The following is a 12,831-nucleotide window of genomic DNA, read 5'->3' on the forward strand; positions in this document are numbered from 1 at the left end:
TAAAACAGAGGCTTGTTCTCTTGTTTAAATTCAAGACCTAAAGACTCGAAGAAAGTGAATTTACATTTTTCTTGCTCTAGAATTCAGATTTTTCCCGACTCCTCAAGGGCTAAATACACAAAGACTGCTTAAACCTCTGAAGTTGGTTTAAATCGTGCAGCTCTTTCTGTATTACTGTTGTGATAATATATATAGGGCCTGTACATCCCTGATGGTCTTCCTGATAGGCAGTCATCATTTTTACAGTTTCAGGTGAGTTTATTTCAGAATTGTGAACTTGAGAGGTTTTTATGTAGTAGTAATTAAGAAATTTCTTTCCAAATTCACTGACTTACCCTAAAAATGCATTACACTGTGGTTACATCTTTCATGTACCCACTATGCCAAAGGAAATGAGCTAGCTTTTCCATGGATGTGAATCATACCACATCAGTAACTATGACCAGGACATTGCCACATCATCACAGTTAACCTTTTCATTTAGGGTTTGCAGTTAAAAGCCTTTTAGCAGTAATTTTATTTTTTTTCCCCTCATGGGTTCTGACATTAGAGTTCTTTAATATATTTATAGAGTATTTATATCAGAACCCAGGTTATCTAGTTTTTCTTGCCAAGATACACAATAGAAAAAATTACATAAAAACATCAGTTTTCCTGTGCCAGTGTTCTAACTTACTGTGTTTTATCAGTGATTTCGAAGTCCACATTGTAGTTGTAAGCTTCCGTTAGTGGATTTCTGGAATTCCATCTTTGTGATTAGGCATTATTTGTTTTAAGGAATTAATTTACAAAATTCAGTTACATTTAGTTTCCTGCATGACGTTTTACAAGCTATAGGAAAGGATTAGGTTAAGATATATACTGACATGTCTTTGTTAATCAACGTGTGACAAAGTAATTTTGAAAAAAGCCTTGAAGGTAAATGAAGACATATCTGCACCTTAGTGCACTTAGTGTAAAGACAAAACTTTACCCTAACTTTTCTTTACAATGAGATACTATGCTGCGTTCTATAAATGTCTCTCAGCGTTGAGAGAAGGTTGTCCCATTCCTAACACTCATTTTTTCTTGGTATCTGCTAACACGTAAAAGCTGGTGCTCCATTTTAAATAACTTAGAACCTGCTTGAGCCGTTTGAGGTGGGATATATTTTGCCTCATTTTATGCATTTAAATAGCACTTTCTGTGTGTGAGCTAGTCATCAGGCTTTCTCTCTGTAGTTAGCATAGAAAAGCAAATAATAGAGAGGATCACTGTCTCAATCCTGAGGTGGATGTTTTAAGAGATTTCTGCACCTGCAGAGGTGCTCATTTCTTACCTATTAAGATAGGTGGGGGGGGAAAGGTGATGTCTTTAACTAAAATACGTTTGTCTGTAACTCATCCTTCTCTTTTCAATGAACTACAATAGTGAAATCAGAATACTGTGTTTCACATTGGTAATTCGCTTTGTGACTGCAGTTTCAACTGTAAAAGCAAGGAACAGTTTTCAACCTTCTCGAAGTAAAACAATCATTGCTGTACCTGTGTCGTGTAGGCACATCTGAGATCTTCTTAAGCTAGCAAATTTGAGCATTGAGAGTAGTTTGGAATTAGCCATGCATCAGGGAACTCAATGCAGAATGTATAGTTAACCTGAAAAAAAACCCCAAATAATTGACTGGTAGCTTGCTTTATCCTTTACACTGCTACCGGTACCCGAGGTTGGTTGTTTAACGGGATGTCAAGTTTGTTTATACCATATTCCAGTCAGTGTGACCACAGTGAAGATACAACCTTAGTTCTTAAGGCACTAGTGGAATAAGTGGTACCACCATTGTAAGACTGGATAAGTTAAAATTGCAAAACCGTACAAATTAGGCAAATACATAAACCGGTGCAAAATCCTTCAATATAAATATGTTTTGGAGAGCTTTTTCCAGTGTGAAATTCTTCCAGCCCTGTGGACTTGAAGACTCTGAAGATAAATTCATCTCTTCAGACAGGCAGAGGTCATGCCCTCTTTCTCTTGAAAGAAATAGCTTGAGATACTTTCACTGTGTTATGTGAACAAATCTACTATATCAAGAATGAATGCTCGTCATATTATTGCAGAAATGAGATTTGTTTTGATAAACATGATAGCTCCTTTTGCTTATTTTTAGACTGTTCAGCAGACATGATCCCCAAGCTGAAGAGGCTCTAGCAAAGAGGAGGGGGCGAAATAGTCCAAATGGAAACCTTATTAGAATGTTGGTTCTTTTCTTTCTTGAAAGTGAGGTAAAAAAATCATTTTTAACCTTTTCATGTTTAATAAAACCTGGAACGTAAGTAGTGATTTATCAACATACAGTAACAAGTTGTCTTTCTTTTCCTTTTTTTCATCATTTCAAGAAATTTTGTATGCCCTTTACTCTGCCCGCCATTTCCTTGTCTATCAAGCAAATTCAACTCAAAATCTTCTTCATGGTTTATTTTGCTCTTGCATGTCCCCATTGTACTCAGTACTGCATTGCTGGTAGTATGGTGGCTGCCAGGATTCATTGCTACATAGAAATGTAACTGGTTGGTTTTTTTAAGATAACCACGTAAGGAGTATACGTCTGGAGTTACTCTTTATGGATTAAAATCATTCAAACCAGAAAGGAAGAAATATTACATAATATCTCAAATTATGATTAGAATCAGAGAATAATTCAGACTGGAAAGGACCTGAGGGGCATTAGCTCAAAGCAGGGTCAGCTGTGAGATTAGATGAGATTGTTTGGGGCTTTATGCAGTTGCATCTTGAAAATGTCAGAGATGGAGACTGCAGGCATCCGTATGATGACATAAGTGTTTGATGAACACATTCAGGATGGGATTGTGCCCATAGTTTATGGCTATACGGATAGCATATATGGGAAGTTTTATGGTAGACACACAGTAATTCAGGTGGGGAATGGCAGTGGAGTGGAGGGAAACTTGAGAAGATAAACTATCAGGTACAGGATGCTCTGAAGATAGAGGGGGAAAGGTTTAAAATTTATACATTTGATTTGGTAATAAATAGGTGGCAAAGGAAGACTGAAAGGAATGACAGAAATGTCTCTCTACAGAAGGGAGGGTAATATATTTTGTGTAAAAAGCAAAAGGAAAGGTATTACAATCGGGTATTTTAATTGTTATGAAGCCTTGAATAAGAGACTTGACTGTGAGAATGAAAAGTAACACAACCAGAGATGCTGAGAAGAAAGGATAATAACATTTAGGTACAGTGTTAATGTTAACATTTTTTAGAAACACCTTATAAACGTACAAGTCTGGATGAAATGTCACTACTTGTGTGAGCCTACAATCTGCTATCTGAATGTATTTTTAGTTCCAGCATCTTAAAAACTGAGATTGTAATAGATCATTCTATTTTCCAGTGCAAATACCTTAAAACTGAGTGTGTGTGATTGGGAGTTACCTAGCATTAAGCTTGTCTATCCTGAGGAGAAGAGATACTCAGCTTTGCTCCCAAAGCCACGATCAGCAAAGTGCCTTCCCATGCAAGCCATATGCTGCTCCCTGAGATCGCTTCCCTGTCAGGGCCAGTTTTTGCTGTTGCTGTTTTTGGGAGAGTTGTTAGAAACAAAGTAGAATATTATGACTCCGGTTTTAATAGAGGATTGGGAGTTTCCATCTACAGTAGGACTAGAAAATGCAAGCACTGCAATCAGAAGAGGGAACAGGTAAAGCAGTGAGAAGCATCAGTAAGCTCTGTGACACATGACATTTTACCCAAATGTGTCAAACAGAAGAGTAGGTAAATGTACTGACCCCTCCTTCCGTACACTCTGACATGTTTTCCAGTTAAGCAATCAGGCACACGTCTGGCAAGCAAATCAGAACTGCATATTGTGCTTGTTACGTTTTGATAGTGGTTAAAGATCAGTTTATAAAACAGTAGAAGCCTATGGATTACTTTTCTCACGTTACAATGGTTGTGTTAATTCACATAAGAACATTTTTTACGCTTAAAGTTAGTGTTAATTCTGTACCCCCTGAAATAGGGTTACAGAAATAGGGTTTCTGCTACTGTTTTCTGAGCATGTAGAAGTATGTGGGAAGAATAAATGCCTGTTCAAAACAAATATATTACAACTCTCCTTTAGTCTCGTGTCTCCTTTTTATAATGCAGTAAGAAAGTGAGGAAAGGTAAGTTTATGGCTTGTAGGTCAAACCTCTAAGAAAGATTTTTCACAAACAAGCCGCTTTATGGAAAAGAAGCTCAATTTGATTTAATTCCATTTTCTATAAAAACATGTCCCCATTGTCATGCTGTCAGTTGTATCGTTCAGTTAGAAGAAGACCTTGCAGAGGTAGTTTCAAACTGAATTTTCTTTCCAACTAATGTAAGAGCACATGCCCAGGCCACTCTCCATGGTTGTGAAAGTTGAAGAACTGCTGCTTGTACCAGAACGCTGTACTGATGGTTGCTTTGGGTTTTCTAGTTGCATGAACATGCAGCCTATTTGGTGGACAGTTTGTGGGAGAGCTCACAAGAACTGTTGAAAGACTGGGAATGTATGACAGAATTGCTCTTGGAGGAACCAGTCCAAGGAGAAGAAGGTATTTGTTTAACCTCTATACTTTATTGATATTGCACAATATTGCTAATTATTCCTTAAAAAGATGTTTCACTGTGGGTGGTAGAGGTATTTATATTGTGGTTTGTTTAGAAAGTGTATTTGAAGAAGATTAGTTTAATCCATTTTTAATGCACTTTGCTTCATAAGCAGCATTTTTGTACTCTTATTTTTCATCTTGTGAAGTCTGCTGCACTGTGGTTCCCTAATATTAAAGTCTGAATGTTTAAATAACAACTGTATACATGAACATTTCAGTAAATTAAATAGCTCATACAGTTTTAAATAAACAAGCACTTCAGGTGATGTTAATTAAATATGGGCTTTTCTAGACGATGTTAAAACCTAATGAATTCTTAAGGGGATTCTTTTGCCATTAGTTTTGAATCTCCTTTTGCTAATACTAGATCTGTTTGCACAAGGTAGACAAGGGAGGGTGGTGGCAAAGAGTCCCTAATGGTAATGAGTGTCATCCAAGATCCTTTATAATCTTTCAGCATTCTCCTGCTCCAGGGACCTTCGCAGGGGTTAACCGGTTGAAAACCCGATGTATTCTTACTGCTTCCTAACATGACATGCTCATGATCTCAGTGTTTCAAAATCTGACCTTTTGTTTACCAAATTGTGGTATTTATATGGTAATTTCATTAGGAAATCAGGCACTTTGGTTCTTTGTTTCTTCCTAGCCTAGTGGGCTTTGGTCCTCTAGATATGTGACCAGAAGTACTTCCCAAACAACAGAAATAATACTTCATGATGGTGAGAATATTTTATAAGGAAGTGACAATGAACAGTCAGTCGCTCTCTGTCCTCCGTGACGCACTTTGTTTTGTAGATCTTTGTTATATTTCCCTTCATACATCCTTTTTCCACACTACTTTTCTCTGGACTTCTTCCAGTTCTGCCATACCTGTTTTGAGATGATGCGAATGGTAATTCACAGAGCGAGCAAGAAAGCCCTGGGCTTATAAATGGGACAAAATGACGTTGTGTCTGTTGTTCTCTATTCCCTGTGTTTTACAACTGCATTCAGAGATTTGTAACTCATGTTACTTGTTCTTTTCCCTCCATAGCAATGTCTGACCGGCAGGAGAGTGCTCTTATTGAGTTGATGGTGTGTACAATCAGACAAGCTGCTGAGGCACATCCTCCAGTAGGCAGAGGCACTGGCAAGAGAGTAAGTGGCACTGCAGTGGGTAGCTCAGACCTCTGTATGTTCCTATAGTAACATACAATATTTGTCTACAATGCCACATTTTGATGCTTTTAAATTAGTTTTTTTGTAATTGCTGTTTCCTGTTTCATGTGAACTTTTTTGAAGAAAAACAGTATAAATTCTGTTTCTGGACATGTTTGGGTTTTGTTTGTTTGATTTTGGGTTTTGCTTTGCCACGTTAAGTAACATTAATTTACAGCATGAAAATCTTTTTTTATTATTTTTTAGATGTTCTTTTTGTCATACCCCTGGCTTACACTTCTACCCACATCTACACCCTTAATGTTAAATCTAGATTAGAATTGCAAGTGTAGAGCTCAGGAGCAGAACAAGATTACCTCTGTCTTCCATAAAAAGAAACATGCTGCTAATATGGATGTAAAATTTGCAGAAAAAGCCAACAGTATCTTCATCATGAGAATAGCTAAGCACTGGAACAGAAGATGAGAGTTTGTGCAGTTTGCATCCTTGGCAATTTTCAAGACCTGACTGGACAAAACCCTGAGCACCCCGGTCTGACCCCTGAGCTGGCTCTACTTTGAGCAGGAGGGGTGGGACTGGGACCAACCTGAATGTATCTGTGGTTTTAAGTATCCATCCCCTTTGGCCTCTTCCACTGAATGCCCTAAAATTTTAAGAATTTGACATTCTGGCCATTTTGCAATCTAGCTGCCTCTTTCATTTATTTCATAGTGACTGTTTGGGGATCAGTGGAAGTCCATTCCTAAGACTAGGCAAGCACTTTTAAGCATTTCAGTATAAGTCACAAGGTCAGGGTGATCAACAGGCTTTCAACTGTATTTTTCATAAGTAAAGCATCCATGTTCCAAAAAAGTCTCAGCTTCCCAAACATATTTCCCTGATTTTTGGTAGTCTCCCTCTTATTTACGTTAGACTAAAGTGAAATAAACCCATGTGAACATTTGGTACTTCTGTTGGGTTCTCTTCTGAATAATTATAACTAGTTTATTAAAGAAAGCCACAGACATAATGAAGGTGAAAACTGGAGATAGACTTAGCATTCTTTATTGCTAAACTAAATGCGGTTACTTAGTTTCTTAATTTTTATGTGCCAAAAGCAGATTAGCCTCAGGTCCAGAAACAGCATCTGAGAAAAAGATCCAAGAAACCATCAGTTTAAACATGCTTTATGTACCTTAATTTATAAAGCACATTTCTAATAAATTAGGAATTTCTTACACATTTCAGAGGTGAGGGGGGAATCTATGAACGCACTTACTCAAATTTACACCAGCATGTATTATCCTGTGTTACCAAAACTGTTGCAGGCACAACTTAACTGTGTTTTGTCTCTAGCTTCAAACCCTTCTAGCAGACAAAGCAACCTTTAAATTTTACAAAAATTCCATGTTTGTATTTTCTGTTTGGAGTACCAACTAGCTTTTTGGGTATTTTTTTCTATCTCAAGAGATTTAAAGTTCAGTTCACTTAAGTTCACCAAGTTGCTTAGTCTTTAGATTTTTCAATGTCTGTATTTCTTCAAAGCTAAAGAAAACACTTCAGTAAAACAAATTTCACCTGCTGAAGGGTGATCAAAAGAGCCTCGAGATCATCCCGGGGACCCAGATTAATTCACAGCACCACTGAATAGCAATATTTGGTCACCAGAATGTGACTGGGTGGTTAGGGGGTGCATTTGTTTTGCCTTCTGATGAGCTAGCAGCTTCTGCTGGCACGGGCGGCGCTGCACTGCCAGTTGGTGCAGGCACTGCGGTTGCTGCTGTGCCTACCCAGCTGCCTGCCATGTACTATGGGAGTGGTTCCTTACCCTGGTTACAAACCTGTTCCCCTTCGCTTCCATGGTTGTTTCGGATTCCTGCTGACACATTAGGCTACCTGTCATCCAAGCACATGTTTTGTTTCCAGCTGTTCCTCCTCACTTACAGAGAGATGTAGGTATGACATTTAGCTTTTGCTTCTTTTCAGTTAGATCATGAGTTGTGGGATGGTAACTGCAGGGATCTCTGACTTGTCAGGAGAGGTTTGTCATGTTCTCATGATCTCGCTAGCATATTCTCTGAGTTGAAATGGGAGCAGATTTCTAATTATGCACTCACCTTCTTGTGAAATAGTTTCTTCTCTGACTTCAGCTTGTAACCCTTATTGTGCAGTCTGGCAGCTTTGCTATACGTAAATCGTTAGCTAACTTGAGTATTTTATTATCATTATTTGTTTTCAAAAGTATTCTCTCCTTTTCTGAAGCCAAGAAGCCAGATCTAAGCTTTTATGGAGCATGCTGTTTTGATTATTGTCTCTCTATTCACTGGTTCAAGGTGGTTTTGCTATGACAGCATTAGTAGCTTCAGTATATCTGTCACTGAAATTTGTAAATGAGTTCTGTGAGTTTGGATGTATGTTCTCACAGAGAATTACATTGCAGTTTAGAGATGAGGCTATGAATCTGCTAATGAAAATCACTGTTACAGTGTGGTTTGGTTTTGGTTTTCTTAATTATACTTCAGTTCGCCCTGAGGTCTTACGTTAACACTTTGTTTAATGTGTGAAAGCCAGAGTTCAGTTTGCTTGGAAGCAATAGCAAAACTTCCACTGACTTGGGTTATATTTGAATTTCAATCCTAAAAAAATGTTGATGTGTCGAGACAATATCATGCTGGATGATATATTTTCCTTTTCAATCACGGCTTCTTAGGACATATGGTCCTCCCATTTAATCACTCTTCAGTCCAAATGTGTTTGAGTTTTTTATTCTCTCCTCTTTTGATTTATTAAAAATACACTTGCATGGATTTTTGTTTGTAATACAAACTTTAGAAAAATTAATGAATGCTATATGCATTGTATTTACTTTAGTTATTTTTGATCACATGCAGGTCTTGACAGCAAAAGAAAGAAAAACTCAGATAGATGACAGAAATAAATTGACTGAGCATTTCATTATTGCACTTCCTATGTTGCTATCAAAGGTACATTTTTCAACAAAATAAATCTCTTGCTGGTATTTACAACTGTCTTTAAACTTTTTCATTCTGTAGTGTAGGTTTTTATTTTTACTTCACTATTTTTTTGTTTTGTTTCAATGATGTTCTAGTATTCTGCTGATGCCGAGAAGGTTGCAAATCTCCTGCAAATCCCTCAGTATTTTGATCTGGAAATCTATAGTACGGGCAGAATGGAAAAGGTACAGTACATTGGGCAAGAAGTCTGACTGCTTTCAAGTGTCTAGTTATTATTCTAGTCACACAGTACTGTTCCTTCATTCAGCATATGAGTAATCTAACCTTGATTTGGTGTATTCTTTGAATAGCTTCTTCTTTGAGTCTCATTGTTCAGATAAGGTGAAAGCTGAACTTCTTTTCTGATCTACAGCATCTGGATGCCTTACTGAAACAGATCAAGTTTGTTGTGGAAAAGCACGTGGAATCAGATGTTCTCGAAGCCTGCAGCAAAACCTACAGCATACTCTGCAGTGAAGAGTATACAATCCAGAACAGAGTTGACATAGCCCACAGTCAACTTATTGATGAATTCGTGGATCGATTCAACCATTCTGTAGAAGATCTGCTGCAGGAGGTTTGTTTTCTTAAAATGAATTTAGTTAGACTACCTAAAAATGCTGTGATAAACTGCAAAAAAACATTCTTACCGAGTCATGAAATTATCTGTCTAAAGGTGTGGGGCAGCAGCAACTGTTTCTCAATTATTTGGAGCTGTTTCTCCATGTAGAAAATCCCTTGGACTAGCCATTAAGCCTGCAAAGCATTGATGCTGTAAAACAGAGACCACGGAACAATCCTGCTCCTGAAAATTTAGTCTAGTATTTAAACAGTCCACATAAGAAATTAAATGGATGAATGCGTGAAAGCTGATGAAAAATGCAGAGAAAGATGCATTTACATTAATGCTTGTGGTGATTCCAGTAGTCCCAAATGGATATGCAGGCAGCAGAATCAAGATTGGATTATGTCTGGAATGGAAGAGAGGATTTAGTAAAATATTTATAATGGCATATTGAAAGAGCTCTGAAAAGAATGAAATTAAAGATACAGGTCTGAAACCTGGAGGTACCTGGGATTTACTTGTAAGAATTTATCCTTCAAAACACATAAGACAGTGTTAATAAGAATAGAAACCTTACTCATACTTTCTGGCTTTACATCAATTTAACTTTGTGTAGCACTACTTAATTTGTTGTAATTCTCATGCTTTTTAAACATAACTTAAGGTCTGCACAGATCTTTTTCTTCACTACTTCTAGTCATGCACTGCACTGTGGCAAATACATTTCATTTTTGATGTACCTTTATAGAAAGTTAAGCTACAGTCTCTATTTTAGAATGACATATTAAAATAAGCTTTTTTTCTATCTTTAAGTAATATGCCACATACAGGCATACTGTTGTATGCCTCTCACATTTTTCTGTCGCTGTAGGAATGTACATGAGTAAAAAAGGCAGTGCATGCAGGAAGCAGGCACTCCACAACCCAGGGGAGTTTGTGCACCACTGTACGTTCTTTGGTAGAATACGTTTACTTTGCTCTCTACCTGTCTGACATTTTATATGTACTTTCCTAGAAACTTCTGTGCAGAACCTGAAAAGACATTCCAGAATTTCTGCTACATCTCTGCCCATCTGTGTGTGGCAAGGGAATTCTTTCAGCTAATGCCGCATTACGTATCTTATCCATTTGTTTTAATAGCCGTGGATTTTGTACCTCATCTCTGGCCAACAGGACCAAAAACTCTGAGACAGAAACTTTGGGGGAATCTGTCACTGACTTGGGTAGTAAAGGGTTAAAGCTGGACTGCTAACACAAAGATCCAGCTTTCAGAATCAGCCAGGTTCTCCACAGCAGATGCCCAGCAACTGATCACTGTAGCGGCCTTCGCTCTCTCCACTGGTACCCACTGACAGAGGTTTAGGAACTCTGGTGAGGTCCTCACGTTCTTCACTACCCACACATCCAGCACCAGGGTTCGGTCTGGCTCCTTATGCAGGGACAAATCTCCTATGTTGCTTCTCCAAACCTGGCTCTGGGAGAATCTTCAGCTTATGTCTCCACAGCCGAGCTCAAATCAGCAAAAAGCATCTTAGTCACAGTCTTGTCTCAAGGTGGAGGAAAGTGCCTATGGGTTGTCTCAAGAATCAGACCAAGAAGCAAGTGGAATCCCAGTTCTTTGACACTGACTTGCCATTTCTGTTTTACTGTCTTGTAAGACGTTATGAAAATGTCTCCTTTCAGCTTTTTCTCATAGTTTTATCGTGGAACTTCTCCAAAGCGAATGCCATGTTTGTTCTCTCTTCGTGTAACAAACAGAAATTAGGTCTGTCTGAGGACATGCAGCTTTTATGGAAGAACCCCCTTGAAGTTTGCACGCTGTCCAGCTGTATAGACATTAATCATCCATGCATCCATTCAGGGATTCAGAGGTGGCATTCTGTTCCCTGGATAGTTTCACCCAAGAAAAGATTCACTCACCATTTTATTAGTATATCTGAGACACCTGCAGATAATTTTTTCAACCATAATCCCAAATTCAGTTAGCAAATACAGGAACACATAGAATCCTCCTGCTGTACAGCAGCTGCTTTCTCTGACTTACCCATTCTCTTCTGCACAGCAGCTTTGAAGAGGAGTTGAGACAGGAACTAGTCCTTAAGTTCTGTCAGCTCCTTTTCTGTCATCCACATACCCTTCTGGAAGCCAGCAGTCTAGTTACTGTTGAGTTTGGTTTACTGTAGCATCAGTCCTCTTGTTCTTGGATTCTCTGATCTGAGGAGATCCAGTGCTGTCCTTCCCTTTGCTACCTCGCAGTCCCTAGCTGTGCATTTTTCAGAAGTCCTTAGGGAGTCTTCCTCCATGGGCAGTGTGGTCTCTGGGCCTCAAAGAACCACGTTCCAACACTACAAGCAGTAAAGATGAAAGGAGATTGGAAATCTGCCTCTCTTCCACCCCCAGCCCACATCTCAGATCAGTTATTCCAGCGTTTAGGTCCAGCTGTTTTAGACTAGGGATACATGAATGTTGAGACAATTCGGAAAACACACGCCATATTTTAGGTACATGTACGGGTCTGCAGTCCTGTCCTCGCCCCTTCTGACACTGCTTTGAAAGGTCCTTCCAGTCTCACTGTTTACCCAGAGGGAATCACAGAATGGTTTGGGCTGGAAGGGACCTTAAAGATCATCCAGTCCCAACCCCCCTGCCATGGGCAGTGACACCTTCCACTAGCCCAGGTTGCCCAAAGCCCCGTCCAACCTGGCCTTGAGCCCTTCCAGGGAGGGGGCAGCCACAGCTTCTCTGGGCAACCTGTGCCAGGGCCTCACCACCCTCACAGGGAAGAATTTCTTTCTTATCTCTAATCTAAATCTCCCCTCTGTCAGTTTAAAACTGTTAACCCTCGTCCTATCCCCCTGATAAAGAGTGCCTCTCTGCCTTTCAGTACTGGGAGGCCGCTCTAAGGTCTCCCCGGAGCCTTCTCTTCTCCAGCTGAACACCCCCAACTCTCTCAGCCTGTCCTCACAGGGGAGCTGCTCCAGCCCCCCAAGCATCCTCCTGGCCTTCTCTGGACTCACTCGAGCAGGTCCGTGTCCTTCTGACATTGGTGCCCCCAGAGCTGGACACAGCACTGCAGGGGGGTGTCTCACGAGAGCAGAGTAGAAGTGGAGAATCCCCTCCCTCGCCATGCTGGCCACACTTCTCTTGATGCAGCCCAGGACACAGTTGGCTTTCTGGGCTGCGAGCACACGTTGCTGGCTCACAGTCAGTTTTCCATCCACTAATACCCCCAAGTCCTTCTCCTCGGGGCTGCTCTCCATCCACTCCTCACCCAGCCTGGATTTGTGCTTGGGATTGCCCTGACCCGTGGGCAGGACCCTGCACTTGGCTTTGTTGAACTTCATGAGGTGAAAGCAATGAGATGATGGGATTCATAAATTACTTTCTACCAGTCTTCTTAGGAGAAATGAACTAAGGGAGAAAATAATTATTACAAATCAGGAAGCCAGGAACTGCTTATTCCCACCCCATTTCACTTCACTTC

The 12,831-nt window shown here is 39.6% G+C and overlaps 1 protein-coding gene across 13 annotated transcripts in view; it reads left to right on the plus strand.

The window, feature by feature from the left end:
* STAG1 (STAG1 cohesin complex component) overlaps positions 1-12,831 on the plus strand; it is a 203,557-nt gene that overhangs the window by 144,414 nt on the left and 46,312 nt on the right. For 12 of the 13 annotated variants that reach the window (XM_074877914.1, XM_074877926.1, XM_074877923.1 and 9 more), the window contains 6 exons: positions 2,144-2,258; positions 4,457-4,574; positions 5,665-5,768; positions 8,660-8,752; positions 8,878-8,967; positions 9,156-9,359. In XM_074877914.1, the coding sequence (XP_074734015.1) occupies positions 2,144-2,258; positions 4,457-4,574; positions 5,665-5,768; positions 8,660-8,752; positions 8,878-8,967; positions 9,156-9,359 (724 nt within the window). The remainder of the gene's footprint in view (positions 1-2,143; positions 2,259-4,456; positions 4,575-5,664; positions 5,769-8,659; positions 8,753-8,877; positions 8,968-9,155; positions 9,360-12,831) is intronic. The other variant, XM_074877925.1, reaches the window with a different exon arrangement.

The sequence above is a fragment of the Strix uralensis genome, chromosome 9 (assembly GCF_047716275.1).
Source record: "Strix uralensis isolate ZFMK-TIS-50842 chromosome 9, bStrUra1, whole genome shotgun sequence".
Taxonomy (NCBI): Eukaryota; Metazoa; Chordata; class Aves; order Strigiformes; family Strigidae; genus Strix; species Strix uralensis.